This window comes from Pogona vitticeps, chromosome 4 (assembly GCF_051106095.1).
Source record: "Pogona vitticeps strain Pit_001003342236 chromosome 4, PviZW2.1, whole genome shotgun sequence".
NCBI lineage: Eukaryota > Metazoa > Chordata > Lepidosauria > Squamata > Agamidae > Pogona > Pogona vitticeps.
Genome location: NC_135786.1, coordinates 218587044 through 218600797, shown reverse-complemented (window position 1 = coordinate 218600797; position 13754 = coordinate 218587044). Strand labels below are relative to the sequence as shown.

Here is a 13754-nt window from a genome sequence, read left to right as displayed (position 1 = left end):
ATACCATGGGTGTTTGTGATCATGTAGACAAAAATACATTACTTCTCATTTCTACAGCACCAATCACAAACTAAGGAAGTTCCCTTTTTTTTACTACAATTCCCAGAATCCACTACCTAGCATTCCACTGGTTGGTGGAAATTGCATTGCATACAATGAAGTTTGTGTGAACTTCATACAGAACAATCATAGTTTCCAAGGACATTGTTCTTTTCCTTTACCACATCCATCCCATGACACTGTGCTGACAAGGAGTATGAAGGTGGAAGAGGTAATTTTCTTGAATACATCTAGTTCCACTTCAAGTGTTATGCTGCCATATGCTGTTGATGAACAGCCTGAGACACTGGAGTTATCTCCTCCTGGAGCATCAGGAATACCCTCGTGCAGCCCTTCAGAACAAGAAGAAAACAACATTATTTTTCTCTGTTGTTCTAATTTTAGCACCAGAGCTTCTAATAATTTTTTTTACTGCATCTCCCAGAATCCCCCAGAACCAACACCATGATGGCTGGGTAAATTATGGGAGCTGTAGTCTCAAAAAGTATTTGGTTTCAATGTCAAAGAAGGTAGGATATTTCTTTCTCTGCTGTTCCATGTATTATATTGTGTTCCTTGTCTAAATGATCTTTTCATAGAAATGGTACTCCTAAATTGTACTGCCTAATGTGTTCTTTAAAACAAACAGAATATCAAATAGCAAGGCCTTCTGATGCTAACAGAAGGGAATTGCTGCTTGGAAGCCTTGCAAAGCCAGGACATCCTATGAGAAAATTCTTTTGGGGTAAGTATAATATTCCAAGATTCCAATTGATATGCTGGTGATACAGATTTAGTAGAGTTTGAAGAACTGGTGTTTATTGAGGTAATGCATTTAGTAACTGAGAATATCTGGAACTTGCAAAGATTCTTAATTCTGGGTATTTCCACTTCTACAAAATACATTGTATTTCAGATTTTTCACATCTGCCTTACTCAGGATGTGGCCCAGCATGACCTTACATTGAAAGTCATGGTTAAAAAGTAGCAGATGAGGTGGTAAACCTGGAAAATCCCTCTTCACACTACTTTGAAGGGATCAAATGGATGGTCATTTCCTAATGCCAAAATATAATGTTTTATGTACCAATAGTCTAACATTATATAAGGCAGTTTCCTATGTTCCCATGACCTCACCTCTGGAAGCATCCATAAGTGGTCTGTCTTGGTCAGACTAATTTACTGAGATGAAGTCCCCTTTGAATACTATATAATAGAAATGTAGAAAATGGGATAACCAGTGTGGTGTGATGGATAGAGTGACAGACTAGAACTCAGAAGGCATGGGAGTTTCACACATAAGGGGTGTGAAACTGGCAAAGTCACCCCATTAATATCTTACCTTGAAAGTCCTGTTCAGAGTGCACAATAACAACAGAAAATATGAAGCTTTGTTACAGGTTTATTACTGAACCGTATGGTTTGTTTGTTTTAAAATCACTACATGCATTAAAAATAAGCACAAACTTCCTAATTAATTTTATAGGCAATGCAGAGACACTTAAACATATGCCGAAGAAGAACAAAATTGACACCTATGCAAGACTGAGGGACTTCTGGAAACATCACTATTCTGCTCACTACATGAATCTTGTTGTTCAGTCAAGAGGTACTATAAAAATAAATTCCCGCTTTGCTGAAATGCAAGTAATTACTGTATCAACATGACATATCTATGTCACTGTCTGGATAGCTCAGTGATTTAGGTACCTGGCTGCGGAGCCATAGGTTGGGAGTTTGATTCCCCACTCTGCCACTTGTGAGTAGAGCCAATTTGTGTAATCTTGGACAAGCTGCCCAGTCCCAGAACAACCTGAGCAGAAGGAAATGATAAGCCACTTCTGAGTGTTCTCTACCTGTAAAACTCTGAAAAAGGTTCACCGTAAGTCAGAACTGAAAGCACATGATTGTGTGTGTGTGTTTAGTCGTTTAGTCGTGTCCGACTCTTCGTGACCCCATGGACCAGAGCACGCCAGGCCCTCCTGTCTTCTACTGCCTCCCGGAGTTGTGCCAGGCTCATGCTGGTCGCCTCGCAGACACTGTCCAGCCATCTCATCCTCGGTCGTCCCCTTCTCCTCTTGCCATCACACCTTCCTAACATCAAGGTTTTTTCCAAGGACTCTTTTCTTCTCATGAGATGGCCAAAGTACTGGAGCCTCAGCTTCAGGATCTGTCCTTCAAGTGAGCATTCAGGGTTGATTTCCTTTAGAACTGATAGGTTTGTTCTCCTTGCAGTCCAGGGGATTCTCAAGAGCCTCCTCCAGCACCACAATTCAAAGGCATCAATTCTTCGGCGGTCTGCTTTCTTTATGGTCCAGCTCTCACTTCCATACATCACGACAGGAAAAACCATAGCTTTGACTATTCGGACTTTTGTTGGCAAGGTGATGTCTCTGCTTTTCAAGATGCTGTCAAGATTTGTCATCGCTTTCCTCCCAAGAAGAAGGCGCCTTTTAATTTCAGGGCTGCTGTCTCCATCTGCAGTGATCATGGAGCCCAGGAAGATAAAATTTGACACTGCCTCCATATCTTCCCCTTCTATTTCCCAGGAGGTGATGGGGCCAGTGGCCATGATCTTAGTTTTTTTGATGTTGAGTTTCAGACCGTTTTTTGCACTCTCCTCTTTCACTCTCATTACAAGGTTCTTTAATTCCTCCTCACTTTCTGCCATCAGAGTGGTATCATCTGCATATCGGAGGTTGTTGATATTTCTTCCGGCAATCTTAATTCCGGCTTGGGTTTCTTCCAGTCCAGCCTTCCGCATGATGTATTCTGCATATAAGTTAAATAAGCTGGGGGACAATATACAGCCTTGTCGTACTCCTTTCCCAATTTTGAACCACTCAGTTGTTCCATGACCAGTTCTAACTGTTGCTTCCTGTCCCACATATAGGTTTCTCAGGAGACAGATAAAGTGGTCAGGCACTCCCATTTCTTTAAGAACTTGCCATAGTTTGCTGTGGTCCACACAGTCAAAGGCTTTCGCATAGTCAATGAAGCAGAAGTAGATATTTTTCTGGAACTCTCTGGCTTTCTCCATAATCCAGCGCAAGTTAGCAATTTGGTCTCGAGTTCCTCTGCCTCTTCGGAATCCAGCTTGTACTTCTGGGAGTTCTCGGTCCACATACTGCTGAAGCCTACCTTGGAGGATTTTGAGCATAACCTTGCTAGCGTGCGAAATGAGTGCAATTGTACGGTAGTTGGAGCATTCTTTGGCACTGCCTTTCTTTGGGATTGGGATGTAGACTGATCTTTTCCAATCCTCTGGCCACTGTTGAGTTTTCCAAACTTGCTGGCATATTGAATGTAGCACCTTAACAGCATCATCTTTCAAGATTTTAAATAGTTCAACTGGAATGCCATCACCTCCACTGGCCTTGTTGTTAGCCAGGCTTTCTAAGGCCCACTTGACTTCGCTCTCCAGGATGTCTGGCTCAAGGTCAGCAACTACATTGTCTGGGTTGTCCGGGATATCCAAATCTTTCTGATATAATTCCTCTGTATATTCTTGCCACCTCGTCTTGACGTCTTCTGCTTCTGTTAGGTCCTTCCCATTTTTGTCTTTTATCATGTTCATCTTTGCGCAAAATGTTCCTCTAATATCTCCAATTTTCCTGAACAGATCTCTGGTCTTTCCTTTTCTGTTATCTTCCTCTATTTCTTTGCATTGTTCATTTAAGAAGGCCCTCTTGTCTCTCCTTGCTATTCTTTGGAAGTCTGCATTCAAGTTTTTGTAACTTTCCCTATCTCCCTTGCATTTTGCTTTCCTTCTCCTCTCTGCTATTTCTAAGGCCTCGTTGGACAGCCACTTTGCTTTCTTGCATTTCCTTTTCTTTGGGATGGTTTTCGTTGCTGCCTCCTGGACATGATTATTAATATTAAATATATAATGTGCCATATTTTTAAAGAACTCTGTCGTTGTTGTTGTTACAAATGAAAGTTGACATGGGAACTAATATGGCAAGCAGCAGTGTTGGCAAAGTGGTGTTGTTATCATGTACCATCAAGTGTTTTCCAATGAATTAGGTAAAGGTAAAGGTTCCTCTTGACATTTTTTTCTCCAGTCGTGTTCGACTCTAGGGGGCGGTGCTCGTCCCCGTTTCCAAGTCATAGAGCCAGCATTTTGTCCAAAGACAATCTTCCGTGGTCACATGACTTAGACACGGAAAGCTGTTACCTTCCCACTGAGGTGGTCCCTATTTATCTACTCGCATTTGCATGCTTTCGAACCGCTAGGTTGGCGGCGCTCACTCCATCACGTGGATTTGATCTTACAGCTGAAGATCTACAGACCATACAGCACAGAGGCTCCTGCGGTTTAACCCGCAGCGCCACCACATCCCATTTCCAATGAATTAGGGACCTCCAAAAGGTCCTATCAGTAACAGCCCTATTCAGGTCTTGCTAACTGAAGACCATGGTTTTCTTTATTGGGGAAATTAGCAAAGCAATACTTAAAGGATGTCCTGCATCGTCTGTTTGCAAAGGCACTCCCAGCTTCACTGCCATGTCTTTGGGTTTGTACGAGAGTTGGCACTAAGAGCGAACATTATGGGACTATTTTCTACAAGTAAAATTGTGTGAAAACTTGATGCTGCAGTCAGGGATTCACAAAGCATGCAGGTTTGAGCTTAGAATAGTCATGTAGGGGTCTCTTTATTGCGTTTTCACGGCATTGTTGCTGCTTATAATCAAGCCTTAGATAGAATTACAAACCCACTTTAAATTGTGTGTATTCTCATGTTTGTGATTCTATTGAGCCAGAATATGTATTGGCATTGCAGTCCTACTCTGTGAAATATAAAAACCCTATACATGCATGAAATTAGGACAGGAGAGGGAGCCCTTAAAGAGATTAGCTTTATCCTTACACAGTTAGAACTGTTTATATTGTATAGAGAAAAAGGAAGTCCAGATAGTCTACAATATAATGCCTACATATAAGATGTAGTGTGTTACTCCCAATCTTTTCTGCACTTCCTCTCGGAGTTTCCTTCCCCCCCCCCCCCGCAGCCTGGAAATAAAGAGGCAACACACAGGTTGTTGGGTTAAAACTTGGGCCACAACTTTATTAACTATTTAAGCTAATCCCCCAAGTACAAGGGGGCCTGAACGTAGTGCGATATCCTCCACAATCCAGAGTAGCCTAGACCTCCGGGCCATTCATAGAGCAGTGTCACGCTTTGCAGGGTGCATATTGCGCCCGCAGTGGGTGTGTCACACGTGGGGGTGTCACGCCTGAGGTGGGCGTGTCACACTCATGCAGGGGGCATGTCGTGCTCGCAGTGGTGTGTCCCACTCACACAGGGGGAGATCTGCAGCCCCTAGAAAGGTTGGGGACCGCTGCTTTAAAACAAGAAAGTAAGCTGAGTAGTGCTGCTGAAGAATAACCCAAATCCTTGCTGAGAAAAGCAGTCTGGTGCATGGAGCACCAATTAAACCTGTCGCCTTATCCATTACCTATTGCTTAATTACGAATCTAATCTTTAAACAAAATTCCAATGCCCCTTCCTTTCTTCTCTCTCTCTCTCTTTCTCTCTTTATTAATAGTTAATGAGACCACAAAAGGGTCTCATTAAAACAGTACAACAGCCAAAACGCTCCCCTTAAATGCTAATCCCCACTACAATCACCGTCCATTCCCAACACGTAAGAACAAAGGAGGGGGGGGAGGGGTGTGATCTAACCTCTTCACCCCTTGCAAAGCCCAATATATTAATAAAAAAGTAGTAAATTAACTTAAACTTCTAAATGAAGTAAAGAGGGGTGGGGGTGCCATCTTCAACCTCCCCCCGCTTAAGGAACAAACTCTACTGTTAAACAAGAAACAACAACTATTAAAATAAACTGATAAAATAGAACCAGCTGGGAACCGCTGGAGCGCAGCTCAAATCCTCAATGGGAGAAGCAGCCTGGTGCAGGGAAAACGAAGCTGCTTCCTCTCTTGGTTCCAGGGCTTGCCTTTCTGCTTGAAAAAATGACAAAGAAGCTGAGCTGGAGGGACCACGCCTGCCTAAATGCTCCATTTCTCCTCCCCTTGGAAAGCAGCATCATTCGACTGTGACACCACTCTCCGGGCGGGGGAGCAAAGCCTTCCTGCCACAGTGACTCGCACCGTGGCGGAGCGATCATACATGAAGTTCCAAGACCATAGAGTGTGTCTTGTCCACCTTCTCCACCTCCGTTGTAACAACCTCTAAGTCCTCTGAAGATGCCGGCCACAGAGACTGGCGAAACGTTAGGAAGAACCACTTTCAGAACACGGCCAAGAAGCCCGAAAAACCCACAACAACCAACCTCTAAGTCATTCAAATGAGGTTCACGGGAATGTGCATAGTATTATACCACCATACTGGTAAAATACGTTAAATGTTCAGTGTTTGAACATCTCCTCAAAGCATGTATTTCTGCTTTCATTGTAATGTTAATTAAGCAACTTACTAGTCACATACAAATGGCAAATCATAGGTTGCTAATACCTATGAGGTGCCATCAATTAGTTCTTAGTAGATCTTGGGAAATGAACATTTCTAAACTGTAGTTCCCAGCAACTCCCATCCAGCTTGATTATGTTCAGTATTCTTACGTTAATGTTGCCCTTAGAATAATGAATGGCTTTCTCATTTTCTTTCTTTTCTATTTTCTCTTCCCAATTTTTCCTTATTAGAGACCTTGGATACTTTGGAAAAATGGGTGACTGAAATCTTCTCACACATCCCAAATAAGTAAGATGATTTATTCTTAAACTGAAGTTAGTTTGTGTATGAAACTGGAGTTAGTTTGTAAAAATCCCACATATATGTTCCATGAGAAATATGAACAAGAAAGGAAGTACTCAGAAAGTCAATGCATGCCAAATGTGTGGCTGTAAGAGAAGGTTCACATATCGTTTTGGCTCTGTGATGACCAGGAAGAAATATTGTAAACAAAATAAGAAATTGTCCTGTCCTCTTCACTGTTGGCTGCCACTTTTCCTGTTTTGTTTTGTGGAGTTTTGCATAGCCAGAAAATAAAATGTAAGGAAAGGAAGGTGAACTGAAGACCTTCAAGATGTAGCTAATGAAAACAAGTGTTAGGCTTTCTTGTACATAAAAATAAAAGAGCATTTGGAATTTCTGTTATCTGGACCTCAACTGGTCACTGTCTTGGTGTTTCACTTGTCCTTCATTGACTGTCAATGGACAGAATTCAATTGGTGATGACCACCCAGATAAGAGATATGCCATAAGTTTTACTTACTTGCTTGCTCACGTTATTGTTGATTTAATCGCTTTGGTCTTTCTACCACTTCTAGCATTACAAATGTGGCATTAGTCATAGTGACAAATTGCTTCAGATTAATGAAGTCTAGTTGTGTTCCTGGACGTTTGCTCAATCACACAATAAATTAGAAGCAATTTGCTGCCAGCACTCCTATGATTTACACTGTTTCAATTATACAAGTTGAAATTGTTAATTGGATTCTGCTCAGTGTTATATTTCCTTATTTTAAAATGTTCATTGATTTTTTTTCCCATACAAACAACACAAAAGCGAGGAACAGCTTTTTTAATAGCATCATATACTGTGTATTAGAAAGAAAGATCCATTTAACATACTTCTGTATAACATAACATTTCAAGAGCTTGTTGTATGGTAGCATACAACAAATCACGTTTGCACCTGCATCATCAGTGAAGAGGCTAACTGGACTCCATTTAGAAGAATTCAGGCTCATTGTGCAGCAACAAAGAAGCTGTACTGTAGTGAACAAATGGCAACACACAGAGCAAAAATTCTCATTGTTTCATTTAGTCGTTTAGTCATGTCCAACTCTTCGTGACCCCATGGACCAGAGCACGCCAGGCCCTCCTGTCTTCCACTGCCTCCCGGAGTTCTGTCAATTTCATGTTGGTTGCTTTGCAGACACTGTCCAGCCATCTCATCCTCGGTCGTCCCCTTCTCCTCTTGCCATCACACTTTCCTAACATCAAGGTCTTTTCCAAGGAGTCTTCTCTTCTCATCAGATAGCCAAATAAAACTCAATACAGCGGACAGATTAAGAAACAAGGACACAGTCTTTAGTAATTCAGCTCCATATCATTAACTAAAATAATACAAACATTCAACAGATACAATAATTAGTAGGATAAATTTTAAAAGATGGTTATAAAGATGGTAGAAAGGATGATGAAAGGATGGCAAAAAGGATGATAAAAGGAAAGTAGAGATTTCAGCAAGTTAATGCTCAAGGAAAGCCCAACGGAAAATCCAAGTTTTCAATGCTTGTTTAAACCCGTCCAACGAGGGTGTCAGGTGTATCTCCATTGGCAGATTGTTCCTCAGGTGGGGGGGGGGATGCCGAGAAGGCCCAGCTTCTTGTTCTTTCCCTCCAGACCTCCTTCGGGGTCAAGGCCCTCAACTGCCCTGCCTGTGAAGAAGGGGTATTACGGACAGATCTGGGAGTAGGCATTCTGCTAGATACCAAGGTCCTAAACCATTTAGGAATGTTATCATCATAACCTTGAAGTCAGTGCCGAAACGAATGGGTAAGCAATGAAGGGAGGCCAGAATGGGGGAGATGTGCTGAAATTTCTTCACCCCAGTTATTAATCTGGCTGCTGAATTCTCCACATCAACCTCAAGCGCAGCCCCATGTAGGGAGCACTGCAGTAGTCTATTCTTGAGATTATGAGTGCATGAATCAAAGTCGTGAGTCTAGATAGGGACGCAGCTGGGCAATCCTCCAAAGATCGACATGGGCTTCCAGGACCACAGATGTCACCTGAGCTTCCATGGTGAGATCTGGGTCCAGGCAGATGCCCAAGCTGCAAACCTCATTCTTTGTGGGAAGAGTCACTCCTCCAAAGGAAAGAGAGTTTCCCAACCCACTGATGCCAGGGCTGCCGATGCGCAAGATTTTCATCTTGTCCAGATTCAACCTTAGTCCATTTGCCTTCTTCCACCCCAGAATGGTCCCCAAGCAGAGCTCAAGGGACAGAACAGCATCCACTGCAGTTGGAGAAAAGGAGAGATATTGCTGGATGTCATCAGCCTACTGATGACACTGAGCTCCACAATTCCAGATGACCTCACCCAACAACTTCATATAGATATTAAATAATATTGTGCATAATAGTGTATGTATCCAGACTTAGTCAAAGTAGGTACATAAAAGCCAAAGGGACAAGTTAGTTACTCTGTGACAATGCTTTGAATATGACTTAGCCTTGATCCAAAAAGATTTCAAACTATAACCTCTGAATGCTGTACTAGTGTGTGTGCTTTTATTTTTAAGTGGATTACCCAGACCAACTTTTAGCCATCTGAAGGAGCCATTTGACACACCTGAATTCCACAGAATTTACAAAGGTAAGGTAATTGGAATCTGGCTTCCTTTTTGTACTGTTGGTGTATATGAATGACAATAGCAGCCTTTCTTCTTTTTGCTTGCATGGTATAATAGATAAGAGGGAGAGATTTGAGTAAAACATTCTCATCTAAGGAATATGGACATTTTTTCTACTTTGGCAATCCACTATTTCTCAATTCCAGCCTTCTATGTCAATAATATGGATCCTTTCTACCATGTTTCTGAAAATGACTAATTCAGATAGATAGATTTTATCCATCCATTCATCTGTCTGTCCGTCCGTCCGTCCGTCCGTCCGTCCGTCCATCCATCCATCCATCCATCCATCCATCCATCCCCCCCCACTGCGCTGGACAACAGATAGATAGATCCAGTTTGCAGCACATAGAGAAAGTGGTCCATAAACAATAAGTATGACCATGATTTTTTGAAATAGTTGGTGCAGCAGGACTGCTGCAGTTGTTTGCTGCAACATCTTATACCATTTCAAATCATTATATGTGCATTTTCTGCCCTTGCCACCTCTTCTTCATAGAAACATGAAGTTGGAAGGGACCTATAAGGCCATTGAGTCCAACCCCCAGCTTAATAGAGGAATATGAATCAAAGGATATATATTCTCACAGTCCATCTATTCACAATTCATATCTGTTTTCACAATCCATCCTTCTGAATCTTTGATGTTGTTGACTCATTTGTCATCCTTCAGTTATTCCAGTGAAAGAAATTCATTCACTGAGCATCTCCTGGGCTCTTCCCCCACAAGAAAAGAATTATAGGTAAGGAATGACATTCTGACATACTTCCCTTTATATGTGAGCAGAAGATTAGATTCTCTCTACCTTGTCTTGAATCCCCTAACCTTATGACTTGCTAGGCAAGAGAAACAGGACCCGAGAACTCTGAATTCTGGTGCTCCATTGGGAAGGGACAACCCCCAGAACATCTTAAATTTATTGAAGCTAAATTACTGATGGGTTAATCAACTTAGAATCAGATGATTAATCAGCTAACATTAAATGCCAGAACAACTAAAACCTGCTCTGGAAAGTGGCTGCTATCAATATTATGAGAAACTGAGGAGGCCTATACAGTACCCATAAGCAAACAGTCCTGCTGGATTTTTGTGAACAGACTTGTACCAAAAGGCATCATAGGAGTGGTGGTTGACTCATTCTCTTTGTTGTGTTCCTGCAATAATATACACAGGCAAGTCTTTTGGAGATGTCACATTGGGAGCAGAAGAAATACTTCCTCTTTTTAAAAAGTTGGTGGTTTTTCCTTTGCTTTTATAATTTGATATTTAATATTCCTTCCTCCCCCCTACCACCATGTTTTTAGGGTTAAGCCTCTTCATTACATCTCCTGGCTGGTAGGACATGAAGGCAAAGGCAGTGTACTCTCCCTTCTCAGAAAAAAGTAAAGTTCTTTTTTTCCTGTATTGCATTAAAGTATGCAGTTGCTTTTGGATGATTAATTATAGGTTTAAATATCGAAACACCATATCTAATATTGAGCTGCAATGAAATGTGGTGCTGTGGTGCTGGAGAGTATCCACTGGGAATCGAAAGCAAGGTGAAAAAATGTGAAGAAACCTATCAGTTTTATTAGTTTTGTTACAAACCAAACCCAACATATTTCGGCTCAGCTTTGGGGTCTTTTCCCAGATATGATTTCATATGTCTGTTTTAGGAAATCTTTATCTCCAAACCCTGGGATTCTGCATTTTCTGCCCTGTAGACTGATCAGGACCTACATAGATCCCCCAACCAAACAAAAACTGCAAAATGGAAGTGGCCAAATGTCAACTTCCAGTTGTGTGTGGATTTAGTTTGGAGTGAAATGCATATATTTTTCCCAGTATTTTGAGGTGTGCTTTCATTTCATTTTGGATCCCTGATACTTAGCCTACAGATATTTACCCTGCTCAATCCAAATAATTTAGTCTCCAATGTACTGAGCATTCAACATTTCGAGGAGCATTAGTTATTTATATTAGGGCTGGTCAGGGCCAGAGATATTTTTCTTAAATACTCTTTTAAAAGGTCTTATTATCAGCAATTCATTAACCAAACCATTAACTGTAAAGACGATTGCATATTGCCAAATCTCGGTGTAAGCACCTTTTGTAATAATAAATAAATTTTGTAGAATATTGTAGGACATGTAACATCACTATTTTTTGAAGAGTACCTTCCTTTTAGAAAGGCAAGACCTTAATTTTCTTTATTCGCTATTATACTACAGCCAAAACAGATTAAAATAGAATGCTTTTGATGCCTTTAATGAAATGTGCTTTTATATTGCAATAGGTTTTGGGCTATTGCATTATATGGTGGAAATGGTGAAACAGGATTTGAACAAAATTCCATCTATTCTATCTTCAGCATTTCTGTGACATTAACAGATGAAGGTTTGGAGCATTTCTATGAGGTAAATTCCCCTTTTTGTTAGCCTTTATCTTCATGCATTTCGAAACATACAATACTGCAATGAGCCTGTACCTGCATACAAAAGGACAATTAAAGAATAAAGGGCAAAGAAAGAGATAACATGGCAAATTGGTTTTTCACACATTGACTTACATAATTTGTAACTTTATAACCAAACAAGCAGTGGCTCTGTACTTTGATGCTATGTATAAATATATAAAAGTTTGCCATGTTATCTCACTCTTGTCTGAGGAAGTGAATTTTATCCACAAAAGTTCACATTAAGACATAACAATCTTTAATGGGTCACAACATTTTCGAATTTGTTCTTTAATGTTTTTAATTTTTCTTCTGTTTTTGCCTGATACACTTGCACAGACTAACATGGCTGCCTCTTCTAAAACTGTATACAAGAGATGGATTTATTTCTTAATATTGCTCACAGTACTCTTAATACAAATCCAGATATCAAAGAATCAAATTCAGGTGTATTCGTGAATCATTCATTGCCTATTGTACAATGTCTGTGGCACCTACCATTTCACATTATGCCATGCACACAACTTTTCCCAAAATTCCTTTTTGTTTAAATGTTTAATTGTGACTACAAAACAAGGGGAAACAAGTAGGGAAGAGCAAAAGTATCAGAGCAAAGTTAAACTCTGGAGTTTTCTTCATAATGAAGCTATAAGGGTGTGTATCTAATACAGTACTATACAGTTATAGCAGTTTGTTACCACCTGTAATTGTCATGCTCCATCCTACAAAATATAGAGTGTGATATTTTCTTTCTTCATTCATATCAGAGCATTGCATAATTCAAAATTATGGACACACATGAAATATATATGCAAAATCAAAAACCAGTATAAAGACAATCAAGTGATTTTTGGCCAGAAGTGGTCATAGCTTGAGATTTCTGCAGAAATGTTTCCTTGACTTCAGCCATCCTCAGAGGGTCAGTGTCCATGGAGTGGGTGGCTTCAATGCTGTTCCAATACAACATTTCTGGTAGTGAAGGATTTGCCAACTGTATGCCATTGCCCAGAGAATACCTAAGTGTACTCACAATGCTTTTCCAGTCTTTGGGGAGTCTCCTTCTATGTCCTCTGTATACTTTGATGATGGACCTAGAATTCTCTTCCAGAGAACATTAATGCTGTAATTCAGCGGAATGACCTAGAGTTTGGTAGCAGAGAATTCAAAGTATCTCACCCAGAATTCTGTAGAATGTGGGGCCATGGGAGTTTAAATTATATCAAGCCGCTAGAACTGTATAGGGTAGATATATATATTGTGCAGATATATTGTTATGAAATGCTGGATAGTTCAGTGATTTAGTATCTGGCTGTGGAGCCAGAAGTTGGAAGTTCAATTTCCCACCGTATCTCCTTGATAGAGGCTGGGCTCAACAATGCATAGGATCCCTTCCAGTTCTGGAGTTCGAAGATTATTGTCCATTGATAATATCTGTGCCCTCTCCAGATATTGTTCAAATTCCAATCAACCCAAGCCAGTCTGGTCCCATATTCAAGAATGGCAGGAGCTGTAGCTGACTAACATTCAGAGGGCTGCAGATTTCTGCTGATGTACCAATAGATGTTTTGAAATAAGTTTTACCATTGGCACTTCTTTCACAACTTATAAGAGCCATTCAGTTTTTGACAAGCCAGTTAGCATTTTCCAATCTCTTGTTTGTAACCTTCCTTTATGTATTGCAATTTTAGTTATCTCCTGCAAATTTATCTAGTATAGCATATTTTAGAAGACTGGGATGGCATATCTTAAGAACCTCTCAGAATACAGTGGGGTCTTGACTTAAGAACGGCTTGAGTTAAGAACATTTTGACTTAAGAACCACTCTCATAGGAAAATATTGACTTGACTTAAGTACTTAGATTTGAGTTAAGAACTGAAAAAAACCCACGTGG

General features: G+C 40.6%; 1 protein-coding gene across 1 annotated transcript in view; it reads left to right on the top strand.

Annotated features, from left to right (window-relative positions):
• The window catches only part of LOC110073801 (nardilysin), a 53241-nt gene that overhangs the window by 14579 nt on the left and 24908 nt on the right, over positions 1–13754 (top strand). Inside the window, exons 6-12 of the mRNA XM_020783391.3 lie at positions 689–784; positions 1526–1648; positions 6707–6764; positions 9317–9390; positions 10101–10170; positions 10733–10810; positions 11704–11824. Coding sequence (XP_020639050.3) covers positions 689–784; positions 1526–1648; positions 6707–6764; positions 9317–9390; positions 10101–10170; positions 10733–10810; positions 11704–11824 — 620 coding nt within the window. The remainder of the gene's footprint in view (positions 1–688; positions 785–1525; positions 1649–6706; positions 6765–9316; positions 9391–10100; positions 10171–10732; positions 10811–11703; positions 11825–13754) is intronic.